Genomic DNA, 21,574 nt, shown 5'->3' on the forward strand with positions numbered 1-21,574 from the left:
TGGCCTCTCAAAGTCCCATATGCAAAACATCTGGACTGCACAGGGGTTGAGAGGGATGCAGCACGAATGACCCTGCAGCACCAGTATTGGGGGGTAGAACCCTGCACGGTCCCACTCGCAAATGGACTGTCCCCTTTCATTGGCATCATCTCCTTTGGTCTGATGAGACCATGCTTCAGTGCAAGGACTCAATATTTATCAGGCTGTTCTTGTCACCGCTCAAGATATTTCCTGTCCCATCCCTCCGTGTCCCAATTTGGAAAAACAAACAAAAACAATGATGTCAATTTCACTTCTAATTGTTCTCTCTCTCTCTCTCCCCTTCCTGCTTCTCCATTCCCCCTCCTCCAGCGTTCAAACAGTGTGTGGGGAGTTGTATGTTTTAAAACATCTGTTTGCTGTAGATTTTTTTTTAAAAAAATGAAGAACGTTTCTGCTTGTCTTCAGTTATAAATAGTTTCATTTGTTGGGCCAAACTCAAGCTAAAGCAGCAAGAGGAATGAGGCACTAGGCTGTGATCCCGTTCAGTGGTGAGAGAATCGTCTGAGCCACAACAGTGTTTTACTGATTTCCTGGCTGCGCCACGGTGCGGGATCGAGCAATTTGTTTGCTTCCATGCCTTCCCAGAGGAGAGACATGGCTGCTTCCTTCTTAACAGAACAGTATTCAAGAGCGCAAGCTGACCACCTGCTGAAATTTTATGCAATTCCTTTGGTGTGCCGCTGGGCAGTTAACAGCAGGAGCACGGAGTGGTGTCAAGAGGTTAGGGCCTTAGTATTTGAAGCTTTGATATAGTGCAAATAAAAGATCGCTAATGTATTTTTATTAGGCGTGCGGTTTAACCCAAAGCAAATAATTCTCTCCTGTGCTACGAAATCTCATGCACCTAAATCGCTCCCCAACTGGCACTGTTTGTTTCAGATACAGGTAAGCATCTATTTAGAGAACACTAAGACCCTGCTCAGTGGGTAAAGTGCTTGCTTCACATGCCAAAGGTCCAAGACTCAATCCTTGGCGCCTTCAGGGAGGGCAAGTAAAGGCTCCTATCTGAAAACCCTGAAGACGCCAACATCTGCCCATCAGTGACCTGTGGGGGGAGAAAAGCAATTAGAACAGGAGGTTCCCACAGCAGTCTCTCATCATTCCAGATGAGCCCATGGGCCTAAGAAGGTTGACTACCAGGGCTAGGGAATCAAAAGCCTGGGGACCAAATGTGACCATCTAGTCCAGCCTTTCTCAACTTGTGGGTCCCCAGATGTTGTTGAACTACAACTCCCATCACCCCTAGCTAGCAAGGCCAAAGCTCAAGGATGATGGGAGTTGTAGTCAACAACATCTGGGGACCCACAGGTTGAGAACCGCTAATCTAGTCCTTTCTGTTTGGCCCTCAGGATTCTCCTCAGAGACCACCCTCTCCTTGAGTGCTTTTACTTGACTGGAATGTGTCCTTGTGCCATGGCCATGTTTTTGTTGGCTTGGAAGGAGGGTGGAAAGAGGTGCAGGTGCAGTAATCAGCCACTTCTGCCAGGCTTCACAAAAGGCAAAAGTCACATCCGTGGCTCTGCCCACTTTCGCATCTGCTCCCATCCCCTACTGGCATGCAGCCCCTGGGAGATTGCCTGTGAGAGAATGTGGCCCTCAGGCTGAGAATGGCTTCCCCACCCTGGGGTAGACAATGCTGAGCTAGATGACTTTATATGAGGCAGCCTCCTACACTCCCACCAACCAAAACTCAGTCCAGAACCTTTCTCAGTTTGAAGTGGGTAGACAAACACGGGTAGACAGACACAAAGGTCTGAAGCAAAATATTTTCGCCTCGTCCTTGTCTCAGACCTTTCGTTTCCCACCCACTCCCACCTCCAGCTGCGTGGTAATTCCTTACAGATCTCTAACAGTCTTCCTTTCCTCGGTTGCTCTTAGCCAAGCTCGTAGAACTACCGTTTCTGAGCATTTCTACAGATTTAAAGAAGATTTGGGAAGAACTGTCTAAACAAGCAGCTGCAGTGGCAGAAGCAAAAACACTAGGTAGCTTGAGCTGAGCTGCAATGGGAGAGCAACTGGTTTTGCTAAAACAAAAATCTGCTAAAACTTAAAGTTTGGCTGTGTTTCTTTACTGTTCTCTGTCCCCCAATTTTGAGGCTGAAGGCACAACCCTGTGGTACCTAGGAGGGCGTCTCAGAGGCGATTCTCCCCCCTCTACCCATGAAGGGGGAGATCCCTACACACACACACACACACACCCTAGTAGAGAGGAAGAGCAATCAATTCCTGCAGCTGGCATACATAATTTCCCTCCCATTGGGACCAACAGGAGGAATAATCCATAAAAGAAAATACCGGCCCAATATTAAAGCAAGGCAGTAGGGGCTGTTGCTCACTGGGACTCGTAGGGCAGAAGGCAAAGTGGCCAACAGATGGCAGGAAGAGACATTGGTTTTACAGTGGTACCTCGGGTTACAGACGCTTCAGGTTACAGACTCCTCTAACCCAGAAATAGTACCTTGGGTTAAGAACTTTGCTTCAGGATGAGAACAGAAATTGTGCAGCAGCAGCGCGGCGGCAGTGGGAGGCCCCATTAGCTAAAGTGGTGCTTCAGGTTAAGAACAGTTTCAGGTTAAGAACAGACCTCCAGAACAAATTAAGTTCTTAACCTGAGGTACCACTGTACACTCGTGGTCCTCTCTGCTGAGTTTGATGGTGACAACACTGAGACGGAGGAGAAGCTGCCAGCCTGGGCTGGATGTAAGTAAGAGAGCAAACAGGTGGGCTGGGCTGGCTGAGAGTGGGCTGAGGCAGGTGAGGCAGTGCCCCACTCACCGCAATGCACCAGCTTCCATTTCAAAAGGAGGAGCACCCATCTTACGCCTTCTGCCCTACCAGCATGAGCCTGGCAGGGCTTTGGATTTGGCAGCCCCTCTGCCTTCCATTCTCATTCATCCCACCCCCTTTTGAGCTGCTCTGCCTAGGAACTCATCTACTGGGGGGATACAATGGGAAGCACTCAAACACCTATACAGTAAATCAATACTTTTTAAAGAACAATGCATATTATAGTGCTTGAAATAGTCCAGGTGTGGCAGGAAAGGAAGTGATTCTTGCCATCAGTGGTGCCACAGGCCTTAGCTGATAGATGCCCAGACTCTCATGCAGCCACAATGCACGTGATACCCGTTCCAAACTGATGCAATCACAGTATGGGGTGGAATGGGATGGTTTTCCAGCGGCAGCCTTGTAAATCTAAGCAAACAAAAATTACTAGCCTACAAAAAAATTACTAGCCTCTTGGGTGTTGGACTGAGAACTCCAACTCTCCTCTGGCAGCACATTTGGTGTCTATGCTTGGCACACAGCAGAGACAATGTGGTCCATCCCTACTCTCCAGCCCCCTCTCTCTCCTACATAAATTCCATGGATTCACCTGCATGACATTCCTGGTCGCCTCTGGCGAGCAGGCTACATACTTAAAAACAAGGTCGAATCATTGCAGTTTAACAGATGTGCTAGCTAGGCAAAAGACGAATGCATCCCTGCAACACTCAAGTATATGGTTGTCTACAAAAGAGCTTATTAGAAAAATACCTTTCCGCCAAAGCTGAGAAAACCATAGAACCAATGAATGAAACCCCATGAAAGAAAGACTAAGAGATTTATTTATTTTGGCTTTTGAGCAGGTTAATATTATTTTTTAGAAGTATGAAATCATAACCTGTGATATCTACTACTGCTGGAAAGTTTAGGAGGAAGGATGAAAAGATTTAGAAATCTAATTCTAACTGAATATAAATAGCTAAGCTACAATCTCCCTCAAGGCGCTTAGTCCAGGGTGGTCCTGGAATAGTCTCATGGACTTCAGAGGGAGCGTTTTGGATTAAGTGGCTTGGACCCACTTGAAAACCCTAAATTAAACAGGACGGGAAAAGAAGATGGAGCACAGAATGAATACTTTTTTGTCTTTAGCAACTTACCCATCATTGTTAACATCTGACACTGCAACCGTGTATCCAAAGTAAGATGCCATCTGCAAATAAAGAGCATTTTTACATCAAGTATCCCTTTAAATTTTTGCAGTTGGCAAAATCCCATCATATCCCAAATCATATTGCAAAGGATCCCGTCAGACTGCCAGAGTTTTGCGGGAAAGATTTAAGCACATCCTGGGAGATTTAGGTTGGTGCAATTAAAGTGGATTAAAGTGTTCAGCTCCCTTCCTGCCAACAAATCCCCTTTAAAGAAGAGGCAGGCATTTTGCAGCTAGGAAGGTGATGAAGAAGTGCATTGAAAAGTGTGGAATGAAAGCATGATTAATGGAAATGTATACGAACACCCCACAATCAACTCAGGAGGGGTGCTCATTGTCATATAACACCCCCACAAACGCTCTATAAAGACCAGGCAAAATCAGCCTCCAAGCAAACTTTGTGCAAGCAAATCTGGATGGATGCTGAACAGACAGTCCTGGATGTCCAAATAGTGTTGCTTAAATTTGAGCTGCAACTCATTGGGCAGCATAGTATTCCCTGTTTGGAAATGCTGATATGCTGAATGGTTGAAATTTATTACCTGTTCACCGGTGAAATTCTGAATAAAGGTCAAATCCGTAGAATTTATAATCGAAACCTAGAAACAGAAAACAGGAAGCTGCAGGTTCATGCCACAAACAGTTATATTCCAGGATAACTGCTGCAGTGCTACATCTCAAAACTTGTACTCCCACCATTCTAAATATACTATTCCCCAATATTTCAAATAAGTTCAGAAGAGACAGAGCAATCCTCAGAAGTAAGTCTGTGAGAGTAAGTCCCATGGAACTCACTTGAATTTATTTCTGAGTGGACCTCCTCAGGAAAGTTCTGTTTTTTTGCCTACTTATTTGGAGGGTTAGGAGCATATAGGATTGTAGCCAAGTAACTAACGATCCAATGGTCCCTGGAAAGGAATCCCTGAAGGTATAGATTAGAGCAGGTCTCCCATGCTGCTCCACTGTCAGTTGTCTGATTCCAGGGAGGGATAGCGAAGACTTTGAATGGTCCTGAATGGGGTAACTGTGCCCCTGAAGGACCAGGTGTGCAGCCTGGGAGTCATTCTGGACTCACAGCTGTCCATGGAGGCGCAGGTCAGTTCTGTATCCAGGGCAACTGTTTATCAGCTCCATCTGGTACGCAGGCTGAGACCCTACTTGCCCGCAGACTGTCTTGCCAGAGTGGTGCATGCTCTAGTTATCTCCTGCTTGGACTACTGCAATGCGCTCTATGTGGTGCTACCTTTGAAGGTGACCTGGAAACTACAACTAATCCAGAATGCGGCGCGCCATACCGCTGTCTCCCGATGTTGTTTGGAGGCTGGCCCGCAAGCCCCCCGCAAGCTCGGGGGACAGCGGGGAGGCGCAGCGCGCCTTTCCCGCTGTCCCCCGACGTGGTTTGAAGGCTGGGAGCAGCGCACCCAGGCTTAGCTTCAGCCGTGGGAGCCCGGCACTGGGCTCCCACGGCTTGCGGAGAGCTGCATGTTCTGGGGGCTGGGGTCAGGGGAAGCTCGGGCTTCCCCCGTCCCAGCCCCGCGCCTGGGGGAGAAATAATTTTTTTCCCCTTTATTTCCCCGCCCCCAAAAAATTAGGTGCGTCCTATGGGCCGGTGCATCCTATAGGGTGAAAAATACGGTAACTCTTTATCCCAAGCATTTTTTAAAATGTAAAGCAAAAACCAGGTTTCCATGATAAAATCAACTGGAAAAGTGCAGACACAGCCTTTTTATTATTCAAACTCTAATACACATTGCGTGTGGATAAAGTTTTGGGTATATCTAAATGAGCACATTGGATCGTGCCTTGCAGTTAGAATGATACATAACCTTTCCTCTTTGTAGCATCAGCAGCATCTGTGCTGAAATCCCATTTTAAAGTTCATCTCAGGGTAAGTGCTCAGCCACAGTTGGCAGATGAGAGGGGTTTCTCAATGAGTAGAAGTCTGTCATGGCTGAGATTAGTTTAATCGCTATCACCATTATTATAATTATCATCATCGTTACCATTATCAACATTATCATTTCTATCTTTGGGGAAAACAAACACACCTTGTTCAGTTCTTATTTGTAAAAGGGGAGGAGGATAAAACATTTGGTAGATTACATACATAGCCAAAGTTCTGTGCACCTCTTGGGACTCCAGCTACCAGCTCTAAAGAGAAATTAACAAAGTCTGAAAATTAACTCAGTGCAATACCTGCTGACACAGTAAATACTCAGAAACTACTAGTGGATAACCTTTATATTTGGGGGAGGAAACCAGTACTATTAAGAATATAATAAATATTAATGTATATTTGAATGGTGTGATACCAACATTCAATAAAAAATCACCTACTAGATGCAAAAAATAGGAAATTTACTAGGGGTGCCTTATTTCCAAAAGTGAAAAACTGGACGGTTGATCTTTTTCCCCCCTTTTCTTTTTTCACTGCTCGATTCCCAGACATATCTGGGGAATATAGCATGTCCTGAAATATTAACACACAGTTCCTCAATTCAGCTGACCTAAAGCTGCCTATACACCGTACATGCAAAGCACATTTAAATCACATGGCTTCCCCCAAAGAATCCTGGGAACTGTAGTTTACTCCTCACAGAGCAGTCCTTATCTTCTAAAGAAGGGGTGGGGAAGTTTTTTTTCCAGCCTAAGGGGCACACTCTCTCATGGACAGCCTCCCAAAGATAACATGGCAATAGTGGTTGGGCCCAAGGCAAAAGTGGGTGGAGCAATTGATGAGACTCTTGGTTTTTTGAAAAGCAGACTGCATTCCAGCTACACAAAATCCAGAGGTATCTACACACACACACACGTCCATCCTCCAGCCCAGCAGAAGCACTTAAGGAAGGTGAACAGCAAGGCTGGTGAGAGGGGTGTGTGGCCTGAGGAGGAGACATTACATGGGGAGCATCCCAAGGGTCAGATGGAGAGGCCTGGAGGACCACATTTGGTTAAGGATGCTGGGAATTATAGTTCTGTGAGGGATAAAATACAGTTCCCAGGAATCTTAGGTGGTTCCCAGACCTGAGATTCCCCATCCAGTTCTAAAGATGTGCTCTTATGTTTCCAACTGTGATGAGTAAACCTTGGCTGAAGTAAAACATGGTTCCACTGAAAGCTGTGGTTGGATGAAGTGTTGCCACAGTCATGGGAACTGATGTGAGCCACATCCTTGTCCATGTGCTACATTTTTCTAAACAAAAGTGTATCCCAGGCCCTGCTGTTATTTATACAAATAAATTCTTTACACAGTTGCCAGGGAGTAAATCCCTTTAAACTCAATGGGGCTTAGATCTATATAGGACTATATAGGACATAAATAGGACTGCACATTAACCACAGACTGTAAACTTTTCACAGAAGGATATTATTGGCTTCTTACCTTGTTGAAAATCTCCAGTAAACTCACCAGCAGCCACTGAGTATCCTGTTGAAAAACAAACCAGCAAGCATGAAGCCCAACAAACCACTTATGTCTGAAGAGACTCATTTCTGGAAGGACAACCAGATCCGCCCTCTGTTTCAATAATCTCCGTTTTAGAAAAAGCTTTATAAACTAGAGTATCTAAGGCCAAGAAAGGGAAAACTATTTGTCAGGATTTTACAGCTAGCTTGGTTATATGTCTCAGAAGCTCAATAAATCTACAGAGTGAAGCAACTAGGAAAACGCACGACTGTAATTATTTCTCAAGACAAGCTCTAAGAGCATCGATGCTTTGCAATACACCTGGATGCAACAGTGATCTTGTCGCAACCAGGGGTGCAAGAAGACACCGTTTTCCATTCCACACTATATTGGTAACAAGCAGCACTGTTTCCGGTCCACCGCAGCTCATCTTCCAACAAAAACTATATGATTCATCTCGTTATCCACTGCAGCAAAATTACATAACCTATGCAATTAATTGTGTTGTTGTGACGCTATTCCACCCTGTTCATTTCAGTGCAAAGGAAAAGCCACTTCCGAGCTAGGGAGGAGGTGGGGTTGCAGGCTTCACGTCCCTCCCCACACTCGTGGGGGCTGGCTCCAGTCTCCGCAATACCAGGGAATCCTCAGACGCGTCATTCTCGGGCCAGCCAATCAGCTGGCCTGGGAGGCATGGCCTCACAGCATTTAGGTCTGGCGCGGCTGAGGGTCTCCCTCTTTCCCGCCCCGCAGCCAGACAGGTTCTTTCTTTCTGGTGGTTAACCCTCACCGGTTTTCCAGCCGGTTAGTGGTTAGGACCAATGCCTAAGCCAATACCACTCAATTCCTGTAATCAATAAAGTTGTGGCCTAATTTGACCCATTAACTCGAATTCTTGTGTCTCGTGTCTTTATTTCGGAGGGGGGAGGCGGGAACTCGCCACGCAACGCAATGCAAACGAGGGGAAAGTGTAATCTATTATGTATCATTCATGGAATGAAAGCAGCAGCAGCAGCAGCAAATGCTGATCGTATTCACTGGACTGATTTCCATTCCAGACATGGGACAAATAATAGAACATCAGCAATTTCCACTCCTGTTCCCATTTCCTGCTGGGATTTTCTGACATCTCTAGTCACTAGCGGGATGCACAACACCACTGTCTGTTCGTGTGTGCACTGAAAAGTGAAGGTATGCACATCTTTTATTTTATAGCATACATTGCACATTGGAAATTTTCTGCTGGAGCAGGGTGAGCATTATTTTAGTATCCTATTTCCAAACAAGCATCATGCACCTTACCCAGATAGTTGTCGTCATATATTGACGGTGCCACTCCAGTTTGTTTTTCTCGGCTTAGCTTCTTCAGAATATTTTTGAAGGAGTAGTCTGTGATAATATCGGCTATGCTACTTGTGATAATCTGGCCTGTGGTTCAAAAATGGAATAGATTAAAGGGATCTGCAGAGCAGCCAATTCAAGAACAACAATTAAGGTTACATTTCTAAACCATCACCGTCATCTGTTATTTATTAAGCAAGCAATATGCAGTAAATATTCGGTTGGGAGCTGCCCAGAGTGGCTGGGGAAACTCAGCCAGATGGGCGGAGTATGCATGCATACATGTATGTATGTATGTATAAATAAATACATAAATAATAAGTTGTTGTTGTTGTTGTTGTTGTTGATGATGATGATGATGATGTTGTTGTTATATTGACAGGCCCAAGATCACAGTCCTACTCTAGCCACTACACCACGATATTTCTCTGGCTCTGTGGCTCTACATATAAAATGTGATATGCAAAAAGAAAAGAAAACTTGGGCAACATTTCCTTTGGGAGGGGGTGTGATCTGATTCTGACCTCTCCTTCCACTTGTAAACGGAATAGTTGCCAATTTTCAGGCATGTGAATAAGGATGGACTTAAAAGTCATTACCATTGCAAAGTTTAATGCCTCCTGTATGCATTAACTCAGAAGAAAGTCACCCTGGGTTCAATGGGACTTACTCCCCAGTGTGTAAGGCTAGGACCTCAGTCTCTTCATGCCTGGCTTTTAAAGACATTCATTTCACTCCAACTTTTAATTCATTTTGGGGTGAGGGCTATATAAATAGAAGAACGTACCTTGCCAATAAAAACTTCCAGGTCCCCCTAGTATGAGGTCTCCATTCTATATACATGACAGATAACAGGAGCATTAGATTATGATTAATAATACATGAGAGATCAAAACCAAACATGTGAAAAAATGATTCAAATAATAAACCTTCATCAAATGGCATTGTTTATCCCATCCTCATCCAACTGAGGGCCCTCCAGGTGTTTTCTCTATGTTTTTAGCAATTATTGTTTTTATCTGTAAGTCACCTTGAGTCCCATCAGGAAAAATAGTGGGTGGGGTATAAATAAATCTATACTACTAATAATTTTTGACTACAACTTCCAACAGCCCCAGCCAGCGCGGCTAGGGCTGTTGGGAGTTGTGGTCAAAAACATCTGGAGGGCACCAGGTTTCAAGAGGCTGGTTTAGCCAGAGGCTGATTTAGCCAGCTGTAAAGCAGGGAGATGGTGGGACATGGGTGGCGCTGTGGGTTAAACCACAGAGCCTAGGTCTTGCTGATCAGAAGGTCGGCGGTTCGAATACCCGCGACGGGGTGAGCTCCTGTTGCTCGGTCCCTGCTCCTGCCAACCTAGCAGTTCGAAAGCACATCAAAGTGCAAATAGATAAATAGGTACCGCTCCAGCGGGAAGGTAAATGGCATTTCCATGAGCTGCTCTGGTTCGCCAGAAGCGGCTTAGTCCTGCTGGCCACATGACCCGGAAGCTGTACGCCGGCTCCCTCGGCCAATAAAGCGAGATGAGAGCCGCAACCCCGGAGTCGGTCACGACTGGACCTAATGGTCAGGGGTCCCTTTACCTTTGCCTTAAAGGGGGGAGATGGGAGGAAAGCCCCAGACTGCCATTTTGAAATCTCTGGAGTATATGCATCTTGCCAACTGGAGCCTAAATTTTACCACCAAACAGAAGCTTCCTCATTTTATAGGTACGTACGGAAAATCAAGTCTCACATTCTCGTTACAGAATGGTGTTTTCATTCCTTGGCATAGTACGCTAGGTAAAGTGGAGAACATCTTCCAAGCACGGTAGGGACATCAAAATTTGGATAAATTTGTCAGCCTAGAATTATGTTATTGCCAGGAGTGGCCAGCACGGCAGGATAGTGGAGCCACCCTCCTGACACTGCCATCGCTGCCACGTATGAGGACAGTGTGGAGTCACAGCAGGGTGGTGGTGAGCGTGGATCTTTGCAGGTGCACCGGCAGAATTGACTCTGCTGGTGCTTGCACACAGCCTCAGCACATTCTGAGTCCTGCCTACAGTTAGTAGGGAGAAATATTAGTATTGAAGGGAGAAATATTAGTATTGAAGAGTATTTGAATGAAACCCAATGGGTTCTAGACCAGGCATAGGCAACCTTGGCCCTCCAGATGTTTGGGGACTACAATTCCCATCACCCCTGACCACTGGTCCTGTTAGCTAGGGATGATGGGAGTTGTAGTCCCAAAACATTGGAAGGGCCGAGGTTGCCTATTCCTGTTCTAGACACCCAATACTATATGAGGCATTTTAAAAGAAAATTTTAATATGACAGCTGATGGATTGGTAGTGAGGGGCATGCATTTCAAAGCGAAGAAGGAAGCGATTAGACGTTCCAGAGATAAGTCAACCAATGGGAGTTCTCACCTTGTAAAAGTCTAAGCTGAATCCTGCTTGGCAGTAACCTTGTCCCTCAGGATCCGGATTGTCTGAAGGTACCAAAATATGATCACTGAATTAGATTCAATATACAGAGTGACTCAGACATTGTCTCAGCAAATGGAGTGACTCAGACATTGTCTCAGCAAAAAGAAGAAAGAGCTAACAGGCTGCAAATCTGATACAGGGTGTGTGTGGGTTTTTTTGGGGGGGGGCAGGTTGTGCTGAAATTTAAGAACCAATTCTTGAGAGCAATGTTGGTTTCAAACAAGAAAGGGGGAAGAATCTGACCATCCAAAGCTGACATCAAAACCAGTATGTGAATTTTGCCAGGGAAATTTGAACCCCAAGCAGTAAGTTCATGCTTTGGCAGACCCAAAGGTGAATTTGAGATGTTCCATTTGTTTTGTCCCAAGTCAGAGAAATGACCTTGGATTGCACAGCCTTTATTGTAGTTCCTGCACACACTATTGCCTTTGGGATGTGACAGGCTCCTTCTCTTGTGCACTGAACAGTGACAGTCATCAGAAGGAGTGCAGGAATTGAACAAGCCTCAGTTACTTAAAGAGTTCCCCGCTCCATACTGCGATGTAACCCATGGCTTGCTAGCTCACCAAACAACATGGATTATCTTAGCGCAGGTTCAACCTGTAGGTTGCCAGTTCTATAAAAAGTTCCATTTGGAATAATCAGCTGCTTTTAAAAGCTGGCTTCTGCTTATCAAGATCTGTTTGCTACATTTTTAAAGCTCTTTTAAACTGAGCCAGTTCTGTCTCTGCATGTCAAGGCAGAAACACCAGCTTCATCTCTGCTCTTTTAATTAAATGTAAAAGCGTCCATGCAGAAATTTATAATTTGATGTCTCTCCTGAACTGAGATTCCCCCTTTGCAAGGAAATGCCTCTCTCAGTAAGAGCCATTTGGCTCACTGTATACCTGGCCGGACTGCATGAGGATACATATTGCAACCTCAGCTTTGCAATGGCCAAATCCCGAAAAATCAAGCAGCGTACCGTTGCGACAAGGAGAGTACTCAGCATAGGCGCTGAAATTCTGAATTGCTACATAGCAGGTGCCAACGGGATCCTTTTCAGGGACTGCCCTCAGGGTCCTCCAGTGATACAGGGGAGCACAGGCCTATCAAAACAAAACAAAATAAAGACAAAAGGTGTTGTGTCAGTTTGGTTAGGCTCCTCCCTTCCTTGTCCACGGCACGTCAGATGCGCCACTACAGTGGTACCTCGGGTTACATACGCTTCAGGTTACAGACTCAGAAATTGACCCAGAAATTGTACCTCGGGTTAAGAACTTTGCTTCAGGATGAGAACAGAAATCATGCTGTGGTGGCAGGAGGCCCCATTAGCTAACGTGGTGCTTCAGGTTAAGAACAGTTTCAGGTTAAGAACGGACCTCCAGAACGAATTAAGTACTTAACCCGAGGTACCACTGTACATTTGCTCTTGTAATACCAGGTGCAAGCTCGCTTTCGCTTTCGCTTCAAGCACACTTAGGTGGGATTTTAATGAAGCCTCTTTTACATGCATAAGATCTAACCCCAAACAACTCTGCAGTTAAAGGGAACCTAGGCAGCAGGGCAAAGGCATGCACCGTACATGCCTCCATGAAAGGATGCTCTGGACTGCAGCCTTAGAATGCATTCTGATACGATACGAATCTTTATTGTCATTGTCCCATACAGAACAACAAAATTGAAAAAATCTACATCAGACATTCAAAAACCAACAAGCCTGCTATCCCAGCTATCCCAGCCTGGTTAGCTCCCTAAAAACTCTGATACCCCATAATTAAATACAATATACTCCCATAGAGACTTCCAAACACTGCGTTTAAAACCAAAATCGCATTTGAATAGAAACTGTTTCTCAGGCGGCTAGTCCTAGTTTATATAACGCTGTACCTTCTTCCAGAAGGCAGAAGCTGAAAGAGATCATTTCCGGGGTGCGCACTATCCTGCACTATCTCTGCACCATTCTGATGGTGAGGAAACAACCAGGAGCTGCTGCAAAAGCTTATTGCACAATGTCTGCATTGCGTAGAGGCACAAGCACGCGTAACAAACCTCAGCATTAGCGGTGGTAGTGACAGCAGTCTCCACCTTCATCTCCCCCTCTTCACTGACTTGCCTTGAGGAAGGTTCTGATTTGTTCCTCAGAAGAGAGAATTGTGTGCCATTACTGCTTTTCCAAATCAGCCAGAACGCCCTTCGTCTTGTGGTCACCCAGCTCACCCCTCCAGGTGGAGTCCCCTGGAGAAAGGCTTTCTAGGATGATGTGGGCAGAGGTGGTCATTTTTCAAGTCGTTTAGCACTGTAACAGTTAACGCTATCACTCGATGTACAGCACGAGTGTGCTAGGTAGATGAAAGGATGACAAGGAACCTCCATACCTTGCAGAGTTGCTCTGCTCCCTCTTTCTATCAAAGAAGGAATGAAATGCTAATGGAGGAATCGTGACCTCTTCAGTCCTGCTAGAAAAATCTGGCAGGTGTGGCAAAAACCACTGATTGATAGGTTTTGCAAATAAACCCATTAGCCTTCTGCAATGACCAGAAATGGATTATCTTTATGTGCACACACAAAAAAGCTTCTTCAGCAGTTCCACTGTCTCCCCCCCCCCCCATAGTCTTTAAATTGTGGTCTTTGGTGAGGGGAGATGTTGCTTTAATAGCAATCACAGGGAGACAGGAGGTTCAATCAGGATCCCAATGCAGACACAGTTTTTTCAACCCTTCATCTCTTCACTGCGGTCCCCACGACCTCCTTGCAAAGCTGCAATTTATGTGTGGGAGGGAAGTTGGTTTGGCTCTAAGTGACAGCTTTCCCCCAACTCAAATAGCTTTCAGCATGGTGGATTTTGTTTGGGGATGACAGTGAGCCAGCTCCGGAAGCCCTGATGAATGACCTTTTCAGAGAACAGGGCAGGGTGTGTGCAACTTTGCTCCTGCTTCTAAATCTCTGTGCGACTTTTGATACTTTTGACCATGATATCCTCCTGGACTGGTTCTCTGGGAATTGAGGACACTGTGTTATAGCGGTTTCAGTCCTAACTCGAGGACCGAGTCACGAGAGTAGTACTAGAAGAGTGCTTCTCAGCCCCTTGGCAGCTATGCTATGGGATGCCACAGGGCAATATCTTATCTCCATGCTATTTGATATCTATAGGAAGCTTCTAAGAGTGGTCATCAGGAATTTGAGGGCCAGGGGCCATCAGTATGCTTAGCTCTATTTCTCCTTAACATATGAGTTGAGAGAGGCCACATAGGCTCTGGATGCAGTGGTGAGAAAAAAATTAGCTGAGCTTAAATCTTGCTAAGATGGAAACACTATGGGTGTGTAGTTCCCATATCCAAGAAACTGGTTGGCTACCCTGGATGGGGTTGCACTCCCTCCAAAGGTGCAGGTTTGTAGTCTGTGGGTGCTTCTGTCACTGGAGGCCCAGGTAGCCTCGCTTGGAGGTTTTATACAATTAAATAGAGGACTGTCCTCTGGGAACCTTGAAATACAGAACTGTCCCCTGTTAAGTTGGCCACATGGTCACCCTATTCTCATTCATGGTAAGAATCAAAGCTGAGGGTTGTATGTATGTGTGTTCGATCTGACACCCTGGAAGAAAATGCTCCTTGCTCATCAACTAATATGCATGCATATGTTTAGGATTTTTATTTATTTTTGCATCATTTTTTTTAAAAGCAAGAGTCAAAGGGAGAGAGAGAGTGAAGGTGCCACTTTTGGAACCTGAGAGCTGCAATGGCTCAGAGGGAGGGCTGCTGGGAATCTGGCATCCATGCTTGTAAAAAAAAAAAGAGAGGTTGATGTTTTATTCATCACCTGTTTTATGTCAAAGGAAAAGAAATATTCTTTTCTGGGGTTAACCACATGAGTGACTACTGAAAGCAAGGCATTTCCTTTCGATGCACAGGCGCATTAGGAAATAATTCAAACCATTTTAAAACAAATCCCAAGACGACACTTGTTGCTTCATTAATTGTTTTGGGAAAATGAAGCATGACCGAATGCAAGGTTCACAGCGCAAGATGTTTTGATTCGTCATTTACGAAAAGTGTTTTCATTTATTTATTTATTTATTAAATCCTACGCGTCGGCTGCTAATGCAAAATGCCTGACTGTGCAGGGAACACATCACCATCACCTTACTAGTTAATAAAACTGCCCAAGAGAAAACAGAAGTAGATCGTTATGGATTTCCACCTGGGGGTTTCTAGTGGTGCTTGTAAAAAAGGCCTATAAAATCACAGCATCTACACCAAGACTTTTAAAAGAAATCTTTGGACTCAGAGCCATGACTGCATTAACCCAACTGCAGTATAGCCAGAGTTGTACAACTGTGAAGTAGGGACAGAGATGAGGTCCAGGCAGTTGCTAGGGGAAAGCCAAAGCCGTTCCAGGTCTCTCCAAGCCATTTACACCCATGCATTGATTGGACTAGACAGCAAAGTGTCATCCTAATAATCAACTACATGCCCATCAACTTTGGGGGAAATACCTGCTGAAGATAATCAAATATTAAGCTATTACCTCCTCTGAATACATCAGCACCAGCATCTTCTATATCTATATCTATCGATCTATCGATCTATCGATCGATCTATCGATCTGTCTGTCTGTCTGTCTATCATCTATCTATTCATCTATCCATATTTGTCACCTGATATCATAGACTAGCTGGAAGCAGAGGAGTATTGGAAGGCACCAGCTGGGGAACTCCCAAGGGAACTCCCAAGGAGGTTCAGAGCCAGGGCATTGGTGGTGAGATGACAATGAGTGGTCAGAGGGAGAAGAGGGAGCAGACGGGGAGGAGGAGGAGGTGTCGGAAGAAGAGGTAACAGGGTTTAGTGAGCAGAAAGAGGCTGTGGCAGAGAGCAGTCCAGACTCAGAGGCAGGAGAGGAAGGTGGTCAGGAGACAGAGATGAGGTAGCCTGCTGAAGAATCCAGGGAGTCTCCCCCTCCTGCTATGACCAGCTACAAAATCAATGTGCCAAGATGCTGCAGGCTGTTAAAAATGTGATTGCATTTCTAAGAACCCCAGAAGATCTCTTTCACAGCCATGTTCAAGGTCAGCCTTCCCCAGCATGGTGCCTTCCAGATGTCAAAATTACAACTCCCATCATCCCTGATGATTGCCATGCTGGCTGCAGCTGCTGGGAGTTGTAGTTTAAGTGGAAGTTGAGTGGAGAAGGCTGTTCTAGGGTATGTTGTAGGAAGTATAAAAGTTGCTGTTTCATTATGCATTTGGTGCATCTTTCTGATTCCTGTGTGCCCACCATGGATACTGTTATACTAGTGAAGACATTCAATGAATGCTTGAATTAATTATATCCCAAAGGGCTGCATCTTGTGGCATCCAGATTATTTATTCCAAATCCAACCTGAGGAACTGCATACACTGAATAGGCTTTGAAAAATCAAAATCAGCTTCATTTGTGTTTTTTGAACATATATAATTGAATCAGAAGAAATGTTCCAGCAAAACGAATGCCAAAAAAGTGTCAAAACATACCACAACTTTTCCTTTATGAGCTCTGACTGTTGCTCCAAACCACTGCTTGGATTTAAACTCGATGGGCTCCCTTGTACCATTGACCTTGATTTTTCTGTTGTCTGGAAAAGAGAGAGAGAGAAAAAGTAGAATGCTTGCCAGGAAAGAACAGAAAAGTAAATTATTATATTCAGGATCATTTTCCTTAGGAGTTGGTATTTACAATGCGTTGGATCCAGACCAAGTTCATTGAGCTTAGGCCACAACTAAACATGTCCCATTGATTTCAGTTAGAATAAGTGCAAATAATTTAGTCTGGATCCAACCCAATAACTATAAATATACATTCTTCCACTGAAATCCATGAAAATATACTTCTAAGTATGATTAGCAGAAAGGTGATGGCATAAAAACAGCATTAGTTTTTCTGTCATTCTACAGCAGGGATGGGCACCCTATGCAGCTCTGTACAGTATATTCTTAGACTACAACTCCAGCAACAATTAGTTGGTCACAGGTTCATCATCCCTATTCTACAGGATGAAAGCTAAATTCACCTAGAAAGATTACAGTTGATCAAGTCTTGGACTTAAGTCTTTCGGGTTTAATATCCTGTTGACTCACACAATTATCCTACTTCCTCATGTTTGCATGAACTCTGAGATGCACAGGGAGCTCTTGTGCAGAGCAGAACAGTCTCCCACAACAAGAAGAGGGATGCTCCAGGTGTGCTCTTCAGGCACATAATGAATCTCCACACCAGGGTGAACATCTGCTGTTAGAACTCACTTCTATTTGTGCACATATTCAAAACAAGAAACAACACAGCTTACTTCCAAATAACAAGCTTAGGATCAGGACAGGATATAAGCAGTTATCAAAGTTTTCCATTTTTCAGAATCATTCAAACATGGAGTTGGATGTGTTTTGGTTTTTTTTTAAATGAAGATGAGATAAGCAAAATGATCTGACTATATTTAGTTTAGCTGCAAAAATAACAACAACTAGGGAATTAATGTAAAAGCAACCTTGCCCAGCAATCCAGCCAGCTAGGAGATTCTATAATTTGTCAGTATTCAGACTGTAAATGAATCAAGTCACTAAAAAAAAAGGAAAAAGATATTTTTTCAAAGAAGTCCCTTTGATTTCCCTCCCCCGCCCTTTGGGACGAGTTACAAAAGTGTGGTCCATTTCAGCCAGGCCAATGCCGTTTCTCTCCAACTGTTATTCCACAACCAGCACTAAGGAAAGGAGAGGAACTTAGTCCTGATCAGTATTACATGTGTCCTCCGCTGCCACAAGAGACAGCTCTTTAACACTGCTTTATATACATGTCGCAGATGTCAGCCTAAGAAAAGCCATCTGGGTAAAAACCCAGTCCAATTATAATCCATTTCAGGTTTTTAATGAAAAGCAGACCTCCCTTTCTTTCACCCTTAGTCATCTGAAGTAAACTGATTTCCCACATGTTCCTAAACTATGTCCCTCCCTCAGCAGTCACTCCTAATGAACTTCTCTATCGATACCCAGAAGGAAACACGGAGCCTCCTCCTAGCCCCTTGGATCTGGGCAGCCCCTGCGCTGGTTTCTGGTTCGTATCAAGGAGCCACTCGACAGAGCCTAAACTTTTGTTATTCGAGCTAAGTAAGAATAAAAACACACATGCTGTCAAAGGAGGAATTTAAAGTATTTTTTCAACGTCAAATGATATTACATGCATTTACAGAACTGAAACACACACACAGGTCGGTACAGCAGTCAGTACTTGGACCCAGGGCGGAGACAATGTCCTGGTCACCTAGCTATAGTGCTATAGGGCTTGAGGGTTCTCTTCTACCTTCTGTGATATGTCCCGGCTGTTGGATTGCATCGTGGTTGTGTCAGTGCTAATGTTATTGTGTCTGCAGTGGGTGCAAAAGGGAAGGGGGACAACTGGTTGAGAAACGTGCCGCAAACGTTTTGTTTACAGCAGATCCTCAGACCTCTCTAATTTTTGTACTCTCCCCAGGCCATGCCCCCTCCCCAACCAAGCCCCCTCTCCCCAGGTCACACATCCCACCAGCCTTATTTCACCTGTTCCTTGAGTGTTTTTTGTCTGGCTAGAATGTCACACCACTGAACTGTCCTGATTCAAGCGAGACACCCCAGAATTACAGAAACCATTCTGGCTTCTGATTGGATCCCAGAATGTCCCTTTTTGGGGGGGTCTGGCCCTCTGGAGAGAATCAGCTGGCCCCCATGAGAGCGAGGGACTAAAAAATAATAATTGAGCACCATAATTTGGATCACCTGGATGTTGGGTATGGAATATCCCCTTCAATTAAGATCATGCTTCTTGCTTGTAAAGATGGAGAATAAAGCAAGGGGGTGATGTGTGTGTGCAGAAACTAGACTATTGTAAATTATGCATTAATTTCTCTGCTCGCTTTCACCTCTGGCCCTGCCTACCAATGTCATGTGGCCCTTGAAAGGTTTCCCAGAAGGTAATAAGCTGGAAAAGGTTCTCCAACCCTGACTTACAGCTTCCATGAATTTGGCACTGGAGCGAAACACCAACATTGTTGACAGCCCAAATGTCCAAAGTGGAAACATTCAACCTACCTGGATGACCATGGGAGAAAGAGTAGCTTAAGACAGCGGATGGGATGACCAGCTCACTGTCCCTCACTATCCACTGTCCCTAACCTTGGGGGTGAGGGGTGGCTGTCACTAGTCACCTACTGATGTATGGGTCTTGAACTTTCACATGACACTGAAACCACAGCCAAATGATAAGAGTATCTGCCTTGCAGGCAGAAGTTCCCACGTTCAGTTTCCGGCGTCTCCCGTTAGGGACAGGAACAGGTTCTGTCTGAGACCCTGGAGAGCTGCTGTCAGTCAGAACAGACCATGCTGAGCTAGATGGAGCCATGGTCTGACTAAGGCAGCTTCTTATATAGCTATATCTGTCAGAACTTAGCCTCAGAATGGGTGGAGTAAAGGGCCAGAATATGACATTTTGCCACCTGAGGCAGAGCAACAAACTATGCTTTCCCTCTAAGGTCTGCTGCAAGCATCAGTGATTTGACTGCATGAGTGAAAAGAAGCACAACAGTCTCGTGAGTGGGGTGCCAATAGGTTAAAGCCTTCCCTCTCTGCATTATATGGGGAGGTTTCAGAATGGAGGAAAGGGGGAAATAAAACCTTTTGTTGCCATCCCACTTTCCAGCACCTCTCCATCCCAATATATAATAATGCTGAGGGGAGATTTGGAGGGTGGAGGAAATATACATAGGAGACTCTTTCTATTTTTTGGGGGGGGACACATTTCCCCTTAAACTTGCCCCTCCAGCTTTGTATCAACAGCACTCAGATATGGGGCTGGCAGGCAGCCCTAACGCCCTTCCCTAATATATTAAGAAAATTATGTGCCACCTCTTGGCCCTAAAAAGGTTGCCCCAAGGCAGCTCACAATAAAATCTCAACACTATTAAAAGGAGACTATTCAGAGCCACAGTAAAAACAAATATGAGTGGAGTATGGCTGCAAGATTAAAATACACAGAAAGCTGGGCAGAATTTTTAAAACGTCTACAGGGCAACTGAGGAGGAGCCAGGCCAACCTTCTTTGGAAGAGTTCCACAATCAAGGTGATGTCCCTCCTCCCGCAAAAAAAGGCCTCATTCTGAGTCCCACTGATGGCACCCTAGTTGGTTGTGGAACACAGAGCAAAGATGAGGGCAGTGGGTGCCTCTCTTAGTGCAACACTCTTGCATCGCACCCTCACCCTGAAAAAAACTGGGGGGAGGGGCCAAGATTGTGGCACAGGTGAAATGGTGAAATCTGCCATGATTAAATGGGCACAAGATGTTGGACATAATATTATGATGGCTGACTGGGAACAGTTATGGACCACAGGTATGAAGTTTACGGCATGCAATGCCTTAAGAGAGAATATAATGAAAATGATCTACAGGTGGTACATGACACCAGTCAAGCTTGCAAAAATTTACCATTTGCCCAATAATAAATGTTGGAAATGTAAAGAGACTGAAGGTACATTTTTTCACCTTTGGTGGACATGCCTTAGGATTAAGACTTTCTGGGAGATGATCTATAATGAAATGAAAAAGGTATTTAAATATACATTTCTGAAGAAACCAGAGGCCTTTCTCCTGGGCATGGCCGGCCAATTGGTGCCAAAGAAGGATAGAACTTTCTTTATGTATGCTACAACAGCAGCAAGAATACTTATTGCAAAGTACTGGAAGACACAAGATTTACCCCCCCGGGAAGAATGGCAGATGAAGGTGATGGACTATATGGAACTGGCGGAAATGACTGGCAGAATCCGAGACCAGGGAGAAGAGTTGGTGGAAGAAGATTGGAAGAAATTTAAAGACTATTTACAGGGTACAATAATTTAAAATCATTTAAAATCTAAAAAACAAAAACAAAAAAACCTAAAAGGAGTTAAAACAGAATATATATATATATATATATATATATATATATATATGTGTGTGTGTGTGTGTGTGTGTGTGTGTGTATCCATAAGAATCCAAAAGAAGCTAAGAAAGTCTAAAAGAAGGGTGGCTATCTAAAGAACTTTTAACTGAGTTAAGATGTGTACAAAAAATGGAAAAGGGGGGAAACCACCAAAGAGGAATTCAAACAAATAGCCAGCACGTGTAGACACAAAGTCAGAAAAGCTAAAGCACAGAATGAACTCAGGCTTGCTAGAGAGGTTAAAAGCAACAAAAAAAGCTTTTATGGGTATGTTCGTAGCAAAAGGAAGAACAAAGAAACAGTGGGGTCACTCAGAGGAGAAGATGGTGAAATGCAAACAGGGGACACAGAAAGGGCTGAACTCCTCAATGCCTTCTTTGCCTCAGTC

General features: G+C 44.6%; 1 protein-coding gene across 2 annotated transcripts in view; it reads right to left on the reverse strand.

Annotated features, from left to right (window-relative positions):
• Positions 1-21,574, reverse strand: part of ITGA8 (integrin subunit alpha 8) — a 125,531-nt gene that overhangs the window by 79,320 nt on the left and 24,637 nt on the right. For both annotated transcript variants that reach the window (XM_083578506.1, XM_083578507.1), the window contains exons 3-11: positions 16,721-16,821; positions 12,197-12,320; positions 11,173-11,234; positions 9,553-9,598; positions 8,727-8,852; positions 7,401-7,445; positions 6,126-6,169; positions 4,561-4,617; positions 3,966-4,018 (exon numbers count right to left, since the gene is read on the reverse strand). In XM_083578506.1, the coding sequence (XP_083434632.1) occupies positions 3,966-4,018; positions 4,561-4,617; positions 6,126-6,169; positions 7,401-7,445; positions 8,727-8,852; positions 9,553-9,598; positions 11,173-11,234; positions 12,197-12,320; positions 16,721-16,821 (658 nt within the window). The remainder of the gene's footprint in view (positions 1-3,965; positions 4,019-4,560; positions 4,618-6,125; positions 6,170-7,400; positions 7,446-8,726; positions 8,853-9,552; positions 9,599-11,172; positions 11,235-12,196; positions 12,321-16,720; positions 16,822-21,574) is intronic.

This window comes from Podarcis filfolensis, assembly GCF_964270895.1.
Source record: "Podarcis filfolensis genome assembly, chromosome: 12".
In the NCBI taxonomy this organism is placed as follows: Eukaryota; Metazoa; Chordata; class Lepidosauria; order Squamata; family Lacertidae; genus Podarcis; species Podarcis filfolensis.